Source organism: Mytilus californianus, unplaced genomic scaffold, assembly GCF_021869535.1.
Source record: "Mytilus californianus isolate M0D057914Y unplaced genomic scaffold, xbMytCali1.0.p SCAF_39, whole genome shotgun sequence".
Classification (NCBI taxonomy): domain Eukaryota; kingdom Metazoa; phylum Mollusca; class Bivalvia; order Mytilida; family Mytilidae; genus Mytilus; species Mytilus californianus.
This window is the reverse complement of record NW_026262689.1, coordinates 59,310-83,305: the sequence shown is the minus strand read 5'-3', so window position 1 is coordinate 83,305 and position 23,996 is coordinate 59,310. Positions and strand designations below refer to the sequence as shown.

The 23,996-nt window shown below is 34.3% G+C and overlaps 1 protein-coding gene across 1 annotated transcript; it reads right to left on the bottom strand.

The window, feature by feature from the left end:
* Positions 1–8,070: 8,070 nt before the first annotated feature.
* LOC127736859 (zinc finger protein 233-like) lies at positions 8,071–9,219 on the bottom strand. The gene is made up of 3 exons (XM_052247434.1): positions 9,159–9,219; positions 8,836–8,936; positions 8,071–8,544 (listed from the first exon to the last, which is right to left on the bottom strand). Exons 1-3 carry the CDS (start codon positions 9,217–9,219, stop codon positions 8,071–8,073), a joined length of 636 nt encoding a protein of 211 aa, XP_052103394.1.
* Between the last annotated feature and the right edge of the window lie 14,777 nt (positions 9,220–23,996).

Genomic DNA, 23,996 nt, shown 5'->3' with positions numbered 1-23,996 from the left:
AAAAAAATAAATGTTTTGACCATGTTGACAAGGTATTCATATTTCCAAAACTAGAGGTTCCTGCATCTTTTTTTGTTATTTTGTAAGGAATGGAAAGCGAATATTTCATGTTTCTCATATATGCACGAAACTTGATTAGGATTTGACCAAAATTTGAAAAGGTACGTAAAAACAAATCGCCATTATACATGTTATATCTAGGGTCTACCAACGATTTTGACAAAATCGAATTTATTTTTGAAGATCTCGTTTTGCTGCATATTTTTTTGTTATTTACAATGTCTAGCTATCTTTAAATATTTTCCAATAAACATTAGCACATACTTACAACTTCTCGTCCAATCATATTGCTTGAATTTACCTTCTAATTTTCATAGTACATACTTTTTTTATGTACTAAGTAACTACGCATGAATGACCACAAGGGTACGATTTCATTGTATCGTAATCAAGAAATTAGAACAAAAATTGGCTATTTTGAAGTAAAATTTTGTCTTCCAAATTAAATTAAATAATTGGTAATTAGTTTTCACATTGATTCTTAAATATCCTGCTTTAAAATCTTTGGATCTGAAAAATGTTTTTGACAATTAACAGTTTTTTTCATTTAAAAAGAGTAACAAATATGGTTCTTTATACCTTGATTAGAGTACAGCGCCATCTTAAAATTGTTATAGTTTATCATTCATGCAATTACTTTGTACACATAAAAAGTGAGTGCTATGAATTATTGTGAAGGGAAATTAAGGCAACTTGGTGATTTTATTAACTTCCTGGGGAAATTGATCTTTGTCGTCATGAATTGATTGATTGATAAGTGGTTGCTTGATGTCCAGTGACAAATATTTGAGGAATGTCTTGAATTGAAAAACCGTGATAATGTCTGAAGAGAATGTGCCACCTATACATATTTATATACATATTCTGATAAATCTTTTAGTTTTTAATGTAAAAAAAAAAACCATTTAACTCTGATCTATTGGACATTTGTTAATGTTATCCGCTAGACTATGTATGGGGACAAAGTATCTATCTGTTTCAAATAATTTTAATTCATTATAGCTTTTATTAAATTAGTTTTACTGTAAAATTGAAAATTGTTTCCAATACATGTAATGCTTCTACTGCAAATAATTATTGTCTGCTTTGGAACAATTCGTTTTGTCATCTTACCATGTAAAGACGTACATGTATAGTAAATCACCGCTATATATCAATATACATACTTACACCAGCAGCTATCATCTTTTCATTTTGGAGTCACAAGGGCCTTTTGAAATTACATATGTTACAATGATACTAGTGGGTAGATTTACAAAACGTAAAATTCGTCAATGAGCTCTGTTTTCAAACACCTGTGATACAAGAATTCAGCCAAAATAAACTATCAATAGAGCAATTAAAGATTACTCGAGTTGTAAATATGTGCTAAATTGGATATTCTATGGAAAGGCAAGCCTCTCGCTCTAAATTCCATAGTATATACCTTTCAATAAAATAACCGACACATAAACGAATAAGCCAAACAAATTGGATGAAAATTGTCAATAAAAAGTGAGAACTTTTCAACTGACCATTTCTGTCATGTTGATTTAATTATTTATCATACGAATACGAATACGAAAGTTTTATTTTGATTCGGTTTACATATAGCAATACAAACATAAGCTCTTTAGAGCTTTTTACCGAATATAAAATAACATAAACAAAAACATTAAAACACACAAACATGCAGACAAGATATATAACAGCACAGGCACATTGAAATACATGCAAAGCACTACTAAAATACATATTTAAACAAACCAAAGCTGAAGCACAACTTATATTTAAGCACAACTAAAATTAAGCACAAATAAAAATATAGCACACATGCAAACATTTAAGGCATACTAGCATGTTAGAGCAACTTCTAAAATATGAAAATGCTTATCTACATGCAGAACAACAACATTTTGAACCATTCCAAGACTGTATAAGGCTCTTAAATTGAGAAAAACTGTTTTCAGTCCTGAGTAGGCTGTTCCACCGAGTAGCAGCTGCAAATTTAAAACTTTTCTTACCAACCTGTCTAGTTTTTACATGTGGTATATCCAGTGTATTTCTATATCTCAAAGAATATTTACAATCTTTTACATTTAATAAATCATGTAAACAGACAGGTGCTAATTTTTTGACTATATTAAAAGTTTCAATAGCCATTGATCTTTGTCTTTTTATATGCAGTGTTGGCATCTTAGCCTTTTCAAGTAACTGTTGATATGAGCTTGAATGGTCTTCGTACACAAACCTTAGTGCTTAGTACAAAAATGCCATGCCAAAGGGCAGAAATTAAAATTTGACAGAATAAATGTATGGACATTAACAAATGCCTGAGTGAACATCATAGGATTTGAATTATCTCTATTCCAAGAGATCATTTTAAATTGCGTTTAAAGTAAAACGCAAAGAAAAAAAGCACAGACAACTGTCAATTAGGCTTTCCGTACATTTTTCAATCTAACAAAGAACTTTTAAAATTAAATAGATATAAAACGAGATTTTTTAAACCATTTTACGTTTTTTTTATACAGAAATTTATTATTATCCGCGGGCGAGAGAACATAGATATCGCGATGTCAAAATGTAATAATGTAATCAATGTATAAACTTACAAACTTTTTACATTGAATAATCCGCGAAGCGGATTATGTAACATGTGAAGAGTCAAAAACTAATTTTATGGTTCAATAAATTCAAAAAAAAATGTATTGCCATTCATTATAAATAAATTTCTATCAAAAATAAGGCTAAAGAAGTTTTTATATTATTTATATTTACAATAATAACGTACACACATGTTGGCGTATGAATTCACGTCAGAGTGGGCGTGTCGCCATTATAACAAGAGTGCACACGCTGAAATGTCTCGCCTTCTTTACTAATCATTGATATTATGTTGATAGTCCTAAATATAAAGCTTTATTACAACTGTCACATAAACTTAACATTAACCAAGTAAACTAAACATTGACCAATGAACCATGAAAATGAGGTCAAGGTCAGATGAACCATGCTAGGCAGGCATGTACAGCTAACAATTCTTCCATACAACAAATAGAATTGACCTATTGCTTATAGTTTAAGAAAAACAGACCAAAACACAAAAACTTAACACTGAGCAATGAACCTTGAAAATGAGGTCAAGGTCAAATAAAACCTGCGTGACTGCCAAATAGATCATAAAATATTTCCATACACCAAATATAGTTGAACTATTGCATATAGTATAAGAAAAACAGACCAAAACACAAAAACTTAACTATAACCACTGAACCATGAAAATGAGGTCAAGGTCAGATGACACCTGCCAGTTGGACATGTACACCTTACAGTCCTTCCATACACCGAATATACTAGACCTATTGCTTATAGTATCTGAGATATGGACTTGACCACCAAAACTTAACCTTGTTCATTGATCCATGAAATGAGGTCGAGGTCAAGTGAAAACTGTCTGACGGGCATGAGGACCTTGCAAGGTACGCACATACCAAATATAGTTGAACTATTGCACATAGTATTAGAAAAAAAAGACCAAAACTCAAAAACTTAACTTTGACCACTGAACCATGAAAATGAGGTCAAGGTCAAATGACACCTGCCCGCTAGACATGTACACCTTACAATCATTCTATACACCAAATATAGTAGACCTATGGCATACAGTATAAGAAAAACAGACCAAAACACAAAAACTTAACTATAACCACTGAACCATGAAAATGAGGTCAAGGTCAGATGACACCTGCCAGTTGGACATGTACACCTTACAGTCCTTCCATACACCGAATATACTAGACCTATTGCTTAAAGTATCTGAGATATGGACTTGACCACCAAAACTTAACCTTGTTCACTGATCCATGAAATGAGGTCGAGGTCAAGTGAAAACTGTCTGACGGGCATGAGGACCTTGCAAGGTACACACATACCAAATATAGTTATCCTATTACTTATAATAAGAGAGAATCTAACATTACAAAAAATCTGAACTTTTTTTTCAAGTAGTCACTGAACCATGAAAATGAGGTCAAGGACATTGGACATGTGACTGACGGAAACTTCGTAACATGAGGCATCCATATACAAAGTATGAAGCATCCAGACCTTCCACCTTCTAAAATATAAAGCTTTTAAGAAGTTAGCTAACGCCGCCGCCGCCGCCGCCGCCGCCGCCGGATCACTATCCCTATGTCGAGCTTTCTGCGACAAAAGTCGCAGGCTCGACAAAAATTGACAACATTGAAAATAAAACTAATACATTTAACCAATCAGAAGACAGTAAATACACCAAATTTATTTATAAGGAAATAACGTTCGAAATACTTCGACCATAGCAACTTGATTAATAATATATCATGGATTAAATTAATAAGATTTCAGAGAAAAAAAAATTCAGGCGATAACAATTTTACTAAACGGTTCAAAAACTAAAAACATAATTATTTATTTTGACTTTAATATGCATTAGATTTTTTTATTACTTGTATATGTTATAAATTCTACAAATGAGTCAATCACAGTCCACAAATAAGGCTTAAAAACAGACAAATGACGACCAGAAACAACTATCCGCCGAACCTACAATTGACAGCCAGAGACAACTTTCCGCCAAACCTACAAACAAATGACAGCCAGAGACAATTATCCGCCAAACCTTCAAACATATAACGGCCAGAGACAACTATCCGCCAAACCTACAGACAAATGACAGCCAGAGACAATTATCCACCAAACCTACAGACAAATAACAGCCAGAGACAACTGTCCACCAAACCTACAAACAAATGACAGCCAGAGACAATTATCCGCCAAACCTTCAAACATATGACGGCCAGAGACAACTATCCGCCAAACCTATAGACAAATGACAGCCAGAGACAACTGTCCACCAAACCTACAAACAAAAGACAGACAGAGACAATTATCCGCCAATTCTACAGACAAATGACGGCCAGAGACAACTATCCGCCAAACTTATACAGACAAATGACAGCCAGAGACAACTATCCGCCAAACCTACAGACAAATGACGGCCAAATACAACTATCCGTAAAACTTATAAAGACAAATGACAGCCAGAGACAACTATCCGCCAAACCTACAGACATGCATATGACGATCAGAGACTACTATCCGCCAAACCTACAGACAAATGACAGCCAGAGACAATTATCCGCCAAACCTACAAACAAATGACAGCCAGAGACAACTATCTGCCAAACCTACAGACAAATGACAGCCAGAGACAACTATCCGCCAAACCTACAGACAAATGACAGCCAGAGACAATTAACCGCCAAACCTACAAACAAATGACAGCCAGAGACAACTATCTGCCAAACCTACAGACAAATAACAGCCAGAGACAACTGTCCACCAAACCTACTAACAAATGACAGCCAGAGACAACTATCTGCCAAACCTACAGACAAATAACAGCCAGAGACAACTGTCCACCAAACCTACTAACAAATGACAGCCAGAGACAACTATCCGCCAAACCTACAGACAAATAACGGCCAGAGATAGCTATCCGCCAAACCTATACAGACAAATGACAGCCAGTTACAACTATCCGTCAAAGTTAAAATGAAGTGGATGAAGCCAATTTTAAGCCATCGAACATCTCTTAAGAACCTAAGTTTATACATGTCCGGCCCTTTTAGTTTTAAAGCCAACTATATATACGATATTGATTTTTTCACTGCTGAAGGCCGCACGAAAACATGTTAATTAATTATTGCTTATATAAACTCGTGTGGATACTAATAGTTGTCTCATTGACAACCGATTCATAACATAGCCGTTTATATCTATACTGTTTATTCCTGCGGTATTACTTTTGTTGATTGTTCGTAAAAATAAAACAGGGGAAAAAGATAACCTACATGACATAGGGACATTTAAACTTATATCTAACAATAAACTGACAACGTTATGGTTAAAAAAGAAAAAGACAAAAAGACAAACAGTAGAACACAAGACACACTGAACATAGAAATCTAAAGACTTTAGCAACACAAACCTCACCAAGAACTGGGGGTGATCTCAGGTGCTACGGAAGGGTAGGCATCCTGCTCCACATGTTGCACCCGTCGTCGGTTGCTCATGTTATAACAAACTCGGTAAATAGTCTAATTCGATAGGTCACATTCGTGGGAAGGGAACGGGATTGTAGTTACAACATTAGGAAATAATTTAACGGATTATTTGTAAATGATAACGTATTTTCATGCAGGATTCTTTTAATGCATCTTATAAAACACAAAATAACAAACAAAACTTTGTACATGTGTGACATGTGTAATTATAGAAACTGACAAGTAACTATGGTAACATTAAATAGCAAATACGAGTAAAGATGGAACAGGGGGCCAAAGTATTTCCCCCATTACTTCAATGCAATTGTATCCAAATTTAAGGACAGATTTTGTGGTCTCTTTATTAGACTTCAACATTTCATTTTTTTCTCATACTGGTAACCCCGCCCCGTTCATTGTTTCTGTGATAATTATTTCAAGGTCACGACCGGCATTTAAGCCAGCAATAGTTTATTTTTTATTAATAAGGTCATTTTGTTAAAAATAAATTTTGGACCATTTCTCAAATAATCATCCCCCTATACATTTCAAAATCAATTAAAATTAAATAGAAGTCTAATGTATATTGTAGCATCTTTACATATAAAATAAAAGATGTGGTATGATTGCCAATGAGACAACTTTCCACAATAAACCAAAATAACACAGAAATTAACAACTATAGGTCACCGTACGGCCTTCAACAATAATACATAATTTTCATTTCTGTACAATATCCCATTTAACATGTTTAAAAGATGGTAAGAGTGACTTCACTCGTCGGTACTGCTCTAAAAAAGGGGGAGGTCGGAGGGGGTTGATCCCGTAATCCCGAGCTTAAAAAACATGAAATCCCGACATCTCGAAATTCGAAAAAAGAATTCCCTGGATCCCGACATGGTTAATCCCGAAATCCCGGGCTTAAAAACACCCGATCCCGACGTCATGAAAAAGGTCCTTCCTACCCCCCCCCCCCCCCCCTTTTTTTTTTGCTCTGGTATCCTGTAACTGGGATCCTATTCCATAATATATAAATATAAAAAAAAAGTTAACATTAGAAACAATAATAATAATAATAATAAAAACATAGAAATGATAACAAAGCTAGTGTTTTGGTTTTGTATTTGTACATTTTCTTTTTGTTTTTTAGTTACATTAATATATTCTTTCAATTCGTACGTAACTGTCATGCAATTAGTTATTCGCAAATTAATATAACCAAGGTAACTACATGTATATGGCCATACTTGTTTATTATTCAACGGAAATGCTACATGTATGCAGACTTATATATTGAAATTCTTTAAAAAATTCCGTTGAAAAACCATTATACAGAATAAAATGTACCTAAGTAGAAATATATATACTTTGGTCCAAAGGTGTGGATTTAGTCAATTTTTAAAAGGGGGTTGAAACAGTATGTGGCAATTTAAAAGATTTGTACGTCAAAAATAGGCGGTTCTAACCTCTGGAATCCTTCCTCCTCCCCACCCCCTGGATCCGCCTCTGATCCATGGGGCACACGTTGGAGCATAGGAACACAAATGTGATGAACACAGGCGCCAATATATTTCTTATATGCCTATAGCTAAATACATTGCTGTGTACACATGGTGTATGACTGAAGTTACATGGAATTCTAAAAATTCCAACTGCTATACTCATGGCTATTAAAGAACCACTTTATCAAAAAGCAAAAGGTTATCACGAATACGTGTTATGATATCGTGTCTCTAAAAGCATTTCTCCTTAAGTAATTAACTACACATATCAAACTATACAGTAGTTTATTGTCAGTGCGCATATCTGTAGAGTCGAATTCTGATCCTATTCTACATGTTATCGCATCACAATTATATTGTTCAATGATCATAAGTGTGTTATTTATGTGTGTCTGTAAATTTGTATTCTGTCGCAAACATTTATAACATGTACATGTAAATTATTAATCAGATTTAAAAGGTTTATCGCAAGTATGTATTTTCATGTGTGTTTGTAAGTGACCTTTTTGACTAAATCCCTTATCACATACATCACAATTATACGGTTTATCACCAGTATGTATTCTCATGTGTCTTTGTAAGTCACAATTATGAATGAAACCTTTACCACAAATATCGCATTTGAAAGGTCTTTCACCAGTGTGTGTTGTTTTGTGTCTCTTCAGGTACGAACTGGTATTAAACCCTCTCCCACATACATCACATTTATACGGTTTATCACCAGTATGTGTACTCATGTGTCTCTGTAGGTCAATATTCTGAATGAAACCTTTACCACATATATCACATTTGAAAGGTCTTTCACCAGTGTGTGTTGCTGTGTGGTTCTTCAAGTACCATTTGTTATTAAACCCTCTCCCGCAAACATCACATTTATACAGTTTATCGTCGTGACCAGTATGTATTATCATGTGTTTCTGTAAGTCACAATTCTGAATGAAACCTTTACCACATATATCGCATTTGAAAGGTTTTTCACCCGTGTGTGTTTTTGTGTGTCTCCTCAGGCAACATTTGTTAGTAAACACTTTACCACATACATCACATTTAAAAGATGTATCACCTGTATGTGTTCTCATGTGGCTCTGTATACTACCAAGCGTGCTACAACTTTTCCCACACACATAAGTTTTTTCACAGGTATGTGTTCTCATATGATTTTGCCTGTAATTACTACAGGAAAATCTTCTTCCACATACATCACATACATAAGGTTTTTCTCGAGTATGTGTTCTCATGTGGGTCTGTAGATACCTATATTGACTAAACCCTCTATCACATACATCACATGTAAAAACATTAGGTTTATCTTCAGAGTGAGCTTTCAAGTGTGTCTTTATGTCATCATCCTTACGAAAACCTTTACCGCATTTATCACAGATACAACACCTAGCGTGTGTCTTTAAATGCATCTGTAGCACACTATATGCACGAAACTCTTTTTTACACTTTTTACATTTGAAAGCTTGGTTTCCAGCAGTATGAGTTATTATATGTTCCTCTAGATCTGCATTGCTACTCCACTCCTTACCACACACTTTACATATATAACTAATTCCTTTGTCATGACATCTAACTAAACGATCCTCCATTAATGGACCGGAAGTCCGATCAAGGGAGACAATCACAGAAGTAGCTGATGTTCCGTTGCACGCATGACCGGAAGTCCGATCAAGGGAGACAATCACAGAAGTAGCTGATGATCCGTTGCACGATGTTTCATTTGTTTCTGTACAGACGTCTTCCATTTTCATTTTTGTCAGTTGCTTTGAGTCTAACCAAAAGAAAATAATGATGAGAACAAGTTCAAAAACTGCAAAATCAGCTATTCAAAGATGAATTATTACAATTTGCATTTTTATGTCCAATTAAAAATGTATCTTTTGGCAATGATATCTTTTTTCTAAATTTTTTTTTGCCGCTTCCCAGGAAACCGGAAAATACCTCCAAAACACGAAGAAAATAAGTCCCATTGCACAAATCTAAGGAAAACAATGGTTCCAATAACAAAAGATCAGTCTCGTTTATTGTCTTGCAAAAATGCTTATTAATGCAACTCTAAATGAAAGACTTAATACAATTGTGGATGACCAATTAGGTCAAAGACTTGCAAAAATTAGTAGTTTTATAGGATTGTTAATGCGTTGACTGTGCGCTTCATACAAAATGTACTTTGGTAAACGCTTTTACACCCAACTAAATTTACTTTAAGAAGCATTCAATTCTTAATTTATATTGCCCATAATGCATTACGTTCGGTCTATTCGTTATCTATTTTGCCCGTTATTCTATATTCTATAATTGTTTACTATTTGTGCCTATATTTCTCTACAATCATGTCTATTCATTGTTTGTCCTTTATCCTGTTTATTCTGCACATTTTGCTCATTATTTTCAATTCCTTAAACCCAATCCATCCTCTCATTCGAATAATTATGTGGTCCCTATCTAGTGTGAAACGAAAAAATAACAACAGGACGAACGAAACTAAAGGAAAAGAAATAAAACGAAATATGACGAAACAAAACGAAAAATGAAGCACAAAACGAAAGGATTTTTATAATATAAAACAAGAGGCTCGGTTGCTTGATCTACAGCAGGGAACTAAAGGGGAAATAAGTTTCTTTGAATAGGGAAATTAATTTTGTTAGTCCTGATTGTGACACATGTTGAGTATATAAATAAATCTGGTACGGATACAGGATTCTGAAAAGGGCCCCCAGGTAAATCAACCTTTATGTGATATTTTCCAAAAAAGTCAATGTATTGATCATATATGTTCACAGCTCCATAAGGGAGCCCGGGCCCCTTGTCCCTCGCCCTAAATCCGCCTCTATCAATATGTACTACTATCTAAAAAAAATGTACCATGCATAAATTATATACTTATCGACTTTTTGTTTACTGCTCTTACTGTTGTCATCGATAGTATATATATGTATGTATATTTGACTTATAGATGAATCTACGACACGTCTTTCTGATAACTGCTCGAATTGTTGTCATCGATAGTAATTAGTATATACGTGTATATTTGACTTATAGATAAATCTTCGACACGATATAAGAGTATAATAGCAAATAAAAGGGTAGGGGCACTGACCACTCGCTTTTTGTATTAAGGGATCATATATAGTTCAGTATTTCACTGTTATTTGAACTTTTGTGACTAATCGTACGTTATATATATGTTCCGGACCATATGAGTATTTTGACCATACGCGTATGGTCATGACCATATTGGTATATACTCATATGGTCCGACCATATGCAATATGGTCCGACCGTACGCGTATGGTCGGGGGAATTAACACGTTTACTTTAAATACTTTAAAACTCTTCATAAGGAATAGCCCATCTGGTTGTCACTTCATTAAAAATGTCATTTTATTATATTTCAATAATAAAAAAGATTAACTAAATAAAAATGAGCAGTTTCACACAGTTAATTTTACTCACTATTTGTAAGTACAATATAAGAAGATGACAAAACCAAATGCACATATTGTAAAAGGAAATTTTGTTACTTTACGTATATCGGTGATTGACATGGCGTCTGGTGATTTACCACGTTTATTGTGTAAAGCAAATGACATCACCGGCAAGGACCATAGCTATTCAAGTTGTCTTGTGAATATGGTTTACTGCAGTCATGTTACGATATTGGAGAAATAGAGCTTCTTAAAAACACCGTATAGACACATCAGAATGGCCTAAGACCTCGGTATCACTGTACACAGCTGTAAAGAATGCTAGCTTTTCCCTCGCAAGCAAAAGGTGTAACTGAGACGTGCAAATGCAGAAAAGCTATTGTTCCGTGTGGAATTTTATGTCACCCTAAGCATACATGCAAGAATACAATTAGCGACGAAAACTTAAGATCAACTGACTGTGGCATCTATATTTAATGTTTCTGTAGCCTTTGAATTATAAAATAATACATTTCTATGTAACCATCACTGTTTTTTTTATGATAAAGTTTATTGTATTATGAAACGTTTCTAATGCATATTTGAAAAAAATACCTATATGGTCCAAATATTCATATGGCCCGGCTCGTGAATAACTAAACGAGTATATACTCATATGGTCCGACCATACGCGTACGGTCTTACCATACGCGTTTGGTCGGATCATATGAGTATACGCATATGGTCATGACCATACGCGTATGGTAAAAATATTCATATGGTCCGGAACATATACATGCAACTCTGATCAAAACTGTGAATACATGAGCTAGTAACACAACACGATACAATAGAAACGAAAGGCCTTATTTATACTGAACTGAACAATAAATATGAGACTACTATTGTTATAGTAGTCTCAGTATAAATGGAAAAAATAAATAACTATGACAAAAAGGAAATTAAACGTTGGGACGAAAGTGTAAGAAACAAATGAACACAATACATGACAATAATGAAATGGGTGTAAACCGTCGTCTTGAATTTTCTTTGAACATTTGCCATGTTTGCCAACAAATTCGAAATTTGCTGTAACTTATTTACCAATTATAAAAATAATCCACGATGCTCTTAATGAATAGTCTGAAACAATAAGCTTTTAACTTTAAAAAAACAATTGTTGTTTTATATAAATATCTTTAATGCAGCTTTAATTAGGGTTATAAGTCATTTGAAAGTTGTGTTTATTTTACAATAAATGCAAAATTTCAGGATTCTTAACTTGATGTGATGATCGATTTGTGAAAGAAAATTAAACCAATGAAAATCTTTAAGTGAATATAAATTATAAATAAGAATAAAACAAGAACGTGTCCACAGTACACGGATGCCCCATCCGCACTATCATTTTCTATGTTCAGTAGACCGTGAAAATGGGGGAAAAATTCTAATTTGGCATTAAAATTAGAAAGATCATATCATAGTGAACATGTGTACTAAGTTTTAAGTTGATTAGACTTAATTTAACTTCATCAAAAACTACCTCGACCAAAAACTTTAACCTGAAGCGGGACAGACGGACGAACGAACGGACGGACGGATGAACAAACGGACGAACGGACGCACAGACCAGAAAACATAATGCCCATTAATGGGGCATAAAAAAAAAATTCAAAAATCAACAATCATCCTCTCGTGTTTTTTGCAAATAATTCTTACTGAAAAAAACCCGGTATTTTTGCTGTATATTTATTCATTTCAAACAAAATAATGATTTTATTGAAATAGTACAAATCACATGCAGGCACTTAATAATTGACATAGTCCCAGTGGGCACTCGACGTTGTAACAACGTTGAAATTTGGTTGAAATTTGGTCGTGACGTTGATCGACCTAAATTCAACGTTGATCTAACGTCATGGTATTCAACGTTGACTTTACAACGTTGTTTCAACGTTGAATTTACGTCGTTAAAATCAACGTTTAAACAACAACGTTGATTCAACGTTGGGTTAACGTCAGTCAATCGCGACAGAAAAATCTCATTGTCAAAATTGAAGGGTATAGATATATTTGATGAGCAGATCGGACAAGAAGCAGTGCTGCAGTATTATAAACGATTGGATAATAAGTGGCTAATCCAGAACTTTTTATAATACTTATAAGGGGTCCACTGACTGCCATAAGCGTGAGGGGGCTTCCTCCTGTCATGCTTCCATGATCCCTATATAATCAATCATTTTTTTCCACGAAAAAGGGGGTAGACCGGATTGCATTGTTTATGCATGGAAAGGAGTTTTGGGCAAGAACAAGTGGTCAGGAGACATCACCAATAACAAATCGGCTTTTTCAAATTAAATTTTTTTTGTGTTTATTTTTTAAGTATCTTTAAAAAAAAACCAATTCTAACCAATTATTAAGTAATTTGGGTTTGATGATTAGATCTCAAAACCTGTTCATGCTATCTTAATTATATGTATATCTGTATAAATATGATATATTCTTAGTTTATATTTTAAAATCAAATCGATTTGTTTAGTTGCTTTCTTTCATTTAAATAAATAGGAGAAATTTTTGGTATATTTATTTTAATTATTTTTACCGATTGATATTTAATATATAAACTTAAAATATCATTGATGTACAATGTAATCATAATAATTGAGAAGTTTTTAAATTTTCGCGGTTTTTCAAGTTGAGTTCCGAATATTTTCTTTTGGAGGCGCAAGCACGCGCACCTCTTTTCAACATCCGTTTAGAACATTTTGAAAATCATCCTCGAGAAATTATCGCACCAGACTGATGAACAAATAGTGAACAACTGCGTCTAAGGAATATAAAGACGAGAGAAGACTTTTCTGTATAAACCTCTTGATATTAGCGTAAGTATATTTTACAGTTAAATTAACGAAGAATCATGATATATACAAACACATATAAATCATCAAATTAGTTATCTGCATGTTTACGTTCACAGAAATTATGACAAGGTCTTATCTTACTTAATCTGATTCAGTTTCGTGTCAGAACAGTTAAATGATTTGATTGTATATAACCTCTAATTAGCGAACTAAAATAAAACATATCTAGCCACGTACAGAATCAGTAATATCAGAAAAGGGGGGGGGGCATCGAATACTAGCCAATTCGTTCCAATACAACTCGATAGGGTGTGTCTGATACACATAGAAATGGTCTGCTCTTAAACACTGTTTAGATTTTTTCGTAAAATATCACTCATCTTTCATAATTTCATCTGTATATGAACATTATGCTTATTGCAAAACACAGATCTGGTTAGAATTCATGCTTTGTCTTGTTATTGATTCAAGCTGGAACAATTGTTTCAAATGAACATGTTGTGTTCTATGATTTAAAGTAATTGTTTTATAATTGGTAGAATTTGATAACATTTCCGGCTTTTAAAAGTACACAACTTTTATTATGTAATTCAAATTTATGTTATTTCTCTTCCATGCTTTCAGATGCTGCCACAAAGAGACACCAGAATCCAAAATACCTGAGCAGTGTGCAAGACATGTAAAGTGTGTCCCACAGAGAGCAGAAGGAGTTGCTAGGCCAACAAAATAAATCTTTAAAACGAAATAAATTTTTCATTTTAAAAACCTCTTTTTTGTTAATTTCTATAGTTAATTTAGTGCCAGTAAAAAAAGGGCAGTGAAATTTAGAAATACATTATTTGGTGTTACCGGTATGCAACTTTTTGTTTTCGGTTTACTCAATTGTATCGGGTGTATACATGTAGATAGTGATTGAATGCGTAAACAGCTTGGTGATGGTATGGTTTGTTCCAAATGCCTTCAAGATAAATGTAAAAAAACACATACATTACGGTATACCCTCAAAAAGTCAAATTTCAGTTCAACAAGATATCAATAAAAAAGACAAAAAAAGACAAAAAAAAAAAGAACTAAATATCGGTTAACAAAAACTTAAAATGAAATCAGGTTTTTTTTAAATGGTTCTGCTATGTATTCACATAAAACAAAGGAGGCATTTTGTTTAAATGTGTCAAATTTGCTGCATTTACATGATTTTGTATAAGTTGGAAAACTTGATCAACCAGAATCAAACCAGTGTGCTGTAGTGAGTTTTTACATATGTTCCTTTGCTTTGAGAAATTGATGTGCTAGAAGAGAAAGCTTTGTTAATATTGAGATATTTGGTTTCAAATAAAATCTTGATATTGTAACCGTCTCTCCTCTTTGGTTTTGATTGTTATTGTCTACTATTCTCTTTTGGAGTTGTCTCTTGTTGATAAAAGAACTGTTGATGGATATTCTAACTTGAAATAAAACTTGAAAGAGGCTTTTTTATTTCATAATTCAGGTATCTTGTTATTGTATTTGAACAAGTGCCAATAAGGATCAATTTACATCCAAGAACCATCACTTCAACTAACCTACAATTGACCCGACTTCAACCTAACTCGACCTGATTTCAACCTAAACCCGACCTGATTTCAACCTAACTAAGACCTGATTTCAACCTCACAGGACCAGATTTCAACATGTTATCAACGTCAATACAACGTTGAAACTGCAACGTTGATTCAACGTCAGAATTTCAACGTCATTACAACTATCAAAACTAACCCAAGTTTCAACGTTATAACAACGTTGAAGACTGACATTGGATCAACGTTGATACAACGTTTTGTGCCTGCTGGGAGTTGTTTCTGCTTGTGGTACAGATGTAACGTGGCAATCTTCCAACTACGAATTCAGAGAGGGTTCGTCAGTGTTCGTAAAGGCCTCGCTTTGATAGGAAAATATATCTTTTTGGCAAGAAATTGTCCACATTTTTTTTATTATAACATAATTTACTTTGAGTGAAATCCGCCACTGCAAAGAATTAACTGTTACCTGATTTATTTCTCAGACGTTCCATAGGTATTAATTTGTGGTTATCGGCCTTTGATACCATTAGTTGCAAAAGTTGTGGACTCGTTCGAAAAATTGCTTATTTTGAGGGTTGATTAATCTCTACATCAAGTAACTCGTAAGTCAATAATGTTATTTAAAGGTATTATTTAAATCGATGTCAATATAGACATCTAGGCTAATTATAGCAATAATCATGATAATACTAAATAAATATGCGTGTTACCTGGGATGTATCGTGTCTATTTATATATATGTATGGAACGCAAGGGCGGCAAAATAATAGTAAACATAAAATTCATGCAATACTGGGTCCATCCTGACCTATCCGGTCAATCAGTTCTTAATCATTGAATATATATATGCAAGTATTTCAGTCAATTTTAGCAGTTATTATGATTTTCATGTTCTCTTTTTTACTTGACCATATTTACAAGAGTCACAAGTGGAAGTTTGACCATTTGTAGATCGTCTGGAATTAAACGACAGAAAGCTCCAATACTTGACATAAAATAATTTGCCATCATGTGTAGTTGCCAATGTAGACACTATATACTATTATACCGTCATTTGGAGCTGACGATCAAACAAATACAATGCTATTATTTTTTTATCCGTAGTAAAATTTGCTTAAAAAAAAGTTTTTTTTGGTTGAAAAAATGAAAACAATTAACTTGTTTAGTAAAACCACTTTTACGTGTATGAAACGTTGTGATAGTGTTTGGTTGTATGAATGAAGTCGCGTGAAATGTCATTGAAAAATTGAAGCGGGTGGATACGAACACGTGACAATATGACGTACATTACTGCAGTGTTTAGTGACATCACAATCTAATTAAAATATAGATCTCTGATTTCGTTATACACTCATATATATGTAGTATAACGAAATCATGCAGAGATCTATATTTTAATTAGATTGGTGACATCATTGACTAATATTTTCAAGTATCAGTTCCTGCCCATGATATAGATGAAACATATTACATGTATTAGGCAGTATGATTAAAGTAAAAATGTACAAATTGCCGATAAAACAGATTAACGATATCGGCAACACCAGTCTTTTCTATTATTTAATATGTGTGCATATATTTGTAAACACGTGATTCCTGTTTATTTGTTTATTTGTCTGCAATTAAAATGATATTTTTTTCATGTTTTCAGATATCTACATGTATGTTATACATGACCAGACTGTAAGACACGTCAATTTGAAAACAAATGCAAAATACAGACCTTCTAATGCAGGCAACAATTAAATGCCTGTCTCGACGAAGACCATGTTATGCAGGCAACAATCAAATGCCAGGCTTGAAGCAAACCAGCTAACATGTCTAACAACAATTAGATGACAGTAGAACTTAAAACTCAATTATAAGATAATAAATCTAAGTAATGTCCCATATGTGTCATCAGGTTTTGTCAATTTCCAGTGGACCCTAAGGAGAAGAATGAGAAACATGTCATACTGATAAAATAGACCGTTAAATGAGACTTCGGCTGACAACAATGCTTTGGTATTCATAGCTTTATCTTAAAAACTCACAGGAGAAAACATAATATCGGTTAGAACCTGTTAAAGTTATATGTGATTCACTCTTCAGAATGGATTCGGGTAAAAAAACATACATATGTGATGTATGTGGTAAAAGGTTTAGTGACTTCAGATCGCATACGATACACACAAGAACTCATACTGCTGACAAACCTTACATATGTGATGTATGTGTTAAGGGATTTAGTGACAAAAGAGGCTTCCTTAAACACATGAGTATTCATAATGTTTATAAACAGGATAAACCTTACAAATGTGATGTGTGTGATAAAAGTTTTAGGTTCTCTGGAACCTTAACGAAACACACACGAACTCATACTGGTAAAAAGCGTTAAACATGTGATGTATGTGGTCAAGGGTTTACTAACTCCAGAAGCTGTACGAAACATAAAAGAAATCATACTGATGACAAACGTTACACAACATGTGATTTATGTGGTCAAGGGTTTAGTCACAAAAGTAACTTGCTCAGACACATGAGAATTCACACAGGTGATACGCGTGAAAAACCCTACACATGTGATTTATGTGGTAAAGGGTTTGGTTACTATAAATCATATAAGAAACATACAAGAACTCATACTGGTGGAAAGCCTTACACATGTAATGTATGTGGTAAAGGGTTTAATGACTGCAGTTCCTTAACGGCACACACAAGAATGCATACCGGTGAAAAACCTTACACATGTGATGTCTGTGGTAAAAAGGTCGGCAGAAAAAGTGACTGCAATAAACACATGAGAATTCATACTGGTTATAAATATCATAAACGTTACACGTGTGATGTATGTGGTAAAGAGTTTGACTACAACAGTTATTTTCACAAACACATGAGAACTCATACTGGTGACGAATTTTACAAATGTGACGTATGTGGTAAAGGGTTTAGTGACATCAGTTCCTATAATAGACACATGAAAACTCATACTGGTGAAATAAAATTGAGAATGGAAATGGGGAATGTGTCAAAGAGACAACAACCCGACCACAGAACAGACAACAGCAGAAGGCCACCAACAGGTCTTCAATGCAGCGAGAAATTCCCGCACCCGGAGGCGTCCTTCAGCTGGCCCCTAAACAAATATATATACTAGTTCAGTGATAATGAACGCCATACTAAACTCCAAATTGTACACAAGAAACTAAAATTAAAAATAATACAAGACTAACAAAGGCTAGAGGCTCCTGACTTGGGACAGGCGCAAAAATGCGGCGGGGTTAAACATGTTTATGAGATCTCAACCCTCCCCCTATACCTCTAGCCAATGTAGAAAAGTAAACGCATAACAATACGCACATTAAAATTCAGTTCAAGAGAAGTCCGAGTCTGATGTCAGAAGATGTAACCAAAGAAAATAAACAAAATGACAATAATACATAAATAACAACAGACTACTAGCAGTTAACTGACATGCCAGCTCCATATAACAGACAAGCATGTGATAAAGGATTAAACTACAAAGGTAACTTTGATAGACACACGAACATTCATACTTGTAATACACTTTACAAATGCGATGTGTGTGGTAGAGCGTTTGGCAACAACAGTTCTTGTCTTAGACACATGAGAACTCATACTGGAGATAAACTTTACAAATGCAATGTGTGTGGTAAGGAGTTTGGCAACAACAGTTCTTGTTTTGAACACATGAGAACTCATACTGGAGAGCAATACAAACCTTACATTTGTGATGTATGTGGTAAAGGGTTTAAGTCAAATCAGGAATTAATCACACACATTAGATTACATACAGGTGAAAAACCTTACACATGTGCTGTATGTGGTAAAGTTTTTAGGAGCAACAGATCCCTTCATATACACATGAGAACTCATATTGATGAAAAACCTTACACATGTGATGTCTATGGTAAAGGGTTTAGGGACAAGAGCAGCGTCCATAGACACATGAGAACTCAAAGCTGTACTCGTAATACTGTAACACATGATGGACTTTACAAATGTAATGTTTGTGGGAAAGAGTTTAGCCTCAATAGTACCTGTCTTTTACACATGAAACTGACTCATGCTGGTGAATATATTACCAATGCTATGTATGCGGTAAACAGTTAAGTGACACAAGACACTATGATAGACACATGAGAACTCATACTGGTGAAAACCTCGCACATGTGATGTATGTGGTTAACAGTTAAGTGACACCAGACACTATGATAGACACACGAGAACTCATACTGGTGAAAACCTCGCACATGTGATGTATGTGGTGAATAGATTAGTGACACCAGACACTATGATAGACACACCAGAACTCATACTGGTGAAAACCTCGCACATGTGATGTATGTGGTGAATAGATTAGTGACACCAGACACTATGATAGACACATGAGAACTCATACTGGTGAAAACCTCGCACATGTGATGTATGTGGTAAACAGTTTAGTGACACCAGACACAATAATAGACACATGAGAACTTATACTAGTGAAAAGCTCGCACATGTGTTGTATGTGGTAAACAGTTTAGTGACACCAGACACTATGATAGACACATGAGAACTTATACTAGTGAAAACCTGGCACATGTGTTCACTGTTGTATGTGGTGAATAGTTTGGTGACATGTGAAGTATATATCTTGTCAAGGATTAATTGACAAACATAACTTTTATAAACACAATAGTAATATTTGTGATTAATATGATTAATATGGTTTAACAGTCTTCATATGCGCGCCACAGAGAGTCATATAGTTAACAAACATATCATAACCACATCACACTCACAGCTTAAGGCTTCTTCTGAACATTTGAAGGTTCCTACTATGTATTGGTTACCTTAACTACACAAAAAACCAGTATGATATCGTTTCATCTCGGCCTCTAGTAAGTGTTCTACAACTTATCTTTCAGTGCATTTATTTTAACAAGTTCCTTAACTACTATCAAAGAGCTTATCATAAACTATTGTAATAAAATATATGAAAATAGTGGAATAACTATTTTTGGAGTGTAAAAAAATCTTTGGATGTTTTAGATAAATTACGTGCTTTTGATGGTCCTTTGATTCTGTTGACAGTTTTGACTTTTCTACTCTTATCACTACACTTCCACACAATCTTATTAAACAAAAATTTGACTATTTAATTAAATGGTTTGGTAAATCTGAATGCAAATATATTTGCTGCAACTCATTTAAAGCCTTCTTCTCTAATGAGAAAGGTAAATATGCTAGATATACTTACTGGAGGTGTGATGAGTTGATTGAAGCTGTTAATTTTCTCCTTGATAATATTTATGTACGTTTCAGCAGCAAAGTTTATCGACAGGTTGTAGGTATTCCTATGGGCACTAATTGCGCCCCTTTAATAGCAGACTTGTTTTTGTACTGTTATGAATCACAGTTTATGACCAAACTTAGTAAAGACCCGTCTAAATTGCATTTAATTGATAAATTCAACAACACTTACCGTTATCTTGATGATATTTTTTCGTTAAATAATCAAGAATTTTCTCAATATACTGCCGAAATTTACCCAAAGGAACTTACTTTAAATAAATCAAATCTAAACAATAACAACTGTCCTTTCCTAGATTTAGATATTTCGGTTTACACGGGAAACTCCACACTAAAATTCACGACAAAAGGTACGATATTTCGTTCCCTTTTGTTAATTTTCCCTTTTTGGATGGTGATGTTCCTTTGGCACCATCTTACGGTGTTTATATTTCACAACTCGTTCGCTATGCCAATGTCTGTTTTGACGTATTTGATTTTAACGAACGTAATCTATGTATTACTGGTAAATTATTAAGCCAGGGATTTCGTTACCACAAATTACCTAAAACCTTTACTAAATTCTGCCACAGATATAAAGATTTGGTCTTGAAGTTTGGTTGTTCCTGTAGAAAACATATTTCAAACGGGATTGCACATCCTCATTTTTACGGCAATATTGTTTACCGTGCCCGGAAATTTAAAAACGATCCTGCTAAACTTATCGATCCTTTAAATAAATTTATTCTAAAAGGTTAACAATTCAACACTGTAATTAGATCAATAAATATTGTTTTTCTTGGTACTGATATTGATTTTGTTATCAGTAAATTAAAAGCAAACTAGATATTATTGTTATATACATATACACATTCATGGATCTACAATCTGTCGATACCTGTATCTTGGCATTGCACAAAGTCACGTTTTTCTCTGACTGTTCATGACGTCTTTACGCTAAATCCATTGGATGTTGGATGTGTACGGATTGATAATTTAGTCTTAGATGCATGATTTTTTTTATTAGTTGTTAGTGGCTTTGAACTAGCTGTCAGTAACTGCGAGTACTCTCAGATCTGTACTTAGTGTCTTTTTGTGTTTGGATGTACAAGTACCCGGCCACGTCCACTTGTATTTGTAGTATTTGTATTTTTATCCATCTGATGAGTTAAGCCTCTTTCAACTGGTTTTTATAGTTCGTTCTTATGTTGTACTGTTACACCACTGTCCCAGGTTAAGGGGAGGGTTGGGATCCCGCTAACATGTTTAACCCCGCCACATTCTGTATGTATATGCCTGTCCCAAGTCAGGAGCCTGTAATTCAGTGGTTGTCGTTTGTTTATGTGTTACATGTTTGTTTTCCGTTCATTTTTTGTACATAAATTAGGCCATTAGTTTTCTCGTTTGAATTGTTTTACATTGTCATTTCGGGGCCTTTTATAGCTGACTGTGTGGTATGGGCTTTGATCATTGTTGAAGGCCGTACGGTGACCTATAGTTGTTAATTTCTGTGTCATTTGGTCTCTTGTGGGGAGTTGTCTCATTGGCAATCATGCCACATCTTCTTTTTTATATTCAGTCATAAATGGACATTTATACATGTTTTATGAATAAGGCTAAATAAATATATATGTGATTCCAGTTACCCTTCCAGTAACCTGCCGTACATTTTAGTCTATTTGTCGAGCCTGCGACTTTTGTCGCAAAAGCGAGATATAGCAATCCTACATTCCGTCGTCGTCGTCGTCGGCGTCGTCCACAAATATTCACTCTGTGGTTTAATTTTTTGAAATTTAAATAACTTTCTTAAACTATGCTGGATTTGTACCAAACTTGGACAGAAGCTTGTTAATGATCAAAAGCTAGTATCTAGAAGGAAATTTTGTAAAATTTATTTCATGTTTTTCTGTATATTAGTTTAACTTTTAAATGTACTTAGTTTTTCTTCCAGTGAACATTACATATATGATCATGATAGACATGATAGAAGATTAATGTCTTTTTTCGGCTCTTTCGGTTCTTGGTCTCTTTCTCTGCATTGGTTTCCTGGCTATTGACTTTGCCTTGTTAACAACTTAATACAGTTCATCAGAGGAAGTTGTGACATTGTCATGTTTTCGTTTCTTACTTTTTTCCTCGTCTGATTTAATTAGTTTTCCAGATAGCATCAGCAAAGATCATTCATTGTTTGTAGGAATTGACTGGAATGTAATCTCCTGAATGATGCAGTGCTGATCTAAGATAGAAGAACTGAAAGTCCACCATGTCAAACAGTTTTTCGACCAAATCTGGGGCATGTTTGGGCTTCCAGTTGACTGCCACTTTCATTACATGGTTCATAGATTCTGCGTTATTGTTTATCCACAATTTGTTGGTGCACAAACGTCTATTTGCTGCATTTAAAAACTCGCGAACTCTTGGTTTAAAACTCGGTTCGTAATATTTTAGGAACTGAGGGTAATTTGAACATAAATCCTTTAGTTGTGCATATGCACTTGTAAATTACAAAGTATTGTCTTGCACTTGCTATGCCGTCGTCCCCAAAGATTGCGTTAATAATGTGTTTTCTTTCTTGAGAGCTGACACCAACACGATCTTGTAAGTAATGCTACACATTGTCTTTCAAATGTTTTGTACATAAACGTCGTTTTGCTGTTGGAAAAGCCTTTTCTATGAGCTTGGTCAGCGCCTTTTCGTCGTCACTGCCGAACTCTATATTCTCATGGAGTCGAAGTTCGACATCATCTATCGCAAGTTTCAGTGTGGCAGAACTGTGGGAAAAGAAAGTTCTATAAGTTGTATATGATGCATCCTTGTGTAGCACAATGGTCCTGCGAAGATTGGATAGTCTTTATTTCTTTTCAGTGTACCCGCAGGTTCTTATAAACTACATAGACGTAACGTAAAAGCTACCCAGATTGAAGGTTCTGACTTTTGTGACAGAAAATGTTTCGAATCTGATATTTGGTCTTCTGTATAACCAACTATTGCCGGTACCTGGTTCTTGTTATGAATCATCTGTTGTACAAACGGATGTATACAAGGACTTATAGTATGCCACTAAGGACTAGATGCGGTGCTGTTACATGTAGATATTGATATTTAATGCATAAATTTAAAATGTTATAAAAAAATCATCAAAAATAAGGAGTTGAACATTGTTTAGGCACGTGACGGATTTTCTTTGATATTGCCGAAAATCATTGAACCGTTGTAACAGCACCGCATCCTTAGTGGCATACTATAAGTTCTTGGTGCGCTA

Coding starts and splice junctions, on each gene's coding strand:
- LOC127736859 (XM_052247434.1), bottom strand. CDS start 9,219: ATGGAGGATCGTTTAGTTAGATGTCATGACAAAGGAATTAGTTATATA. Junction 8,937..9,158: donor TTATATATGTAAAGTGTGTG/GTAAGGAGTGGA, acceptor CTCACTCTGAAG/ATAAACCTAATGTTTTTACA. Junction 8,545..8,835: donor ATACTCGAGAAAAACCTTAT/GTATGTGATGTA, acceptor TGTGACTTACAG/AAACACATGATAATACATAC.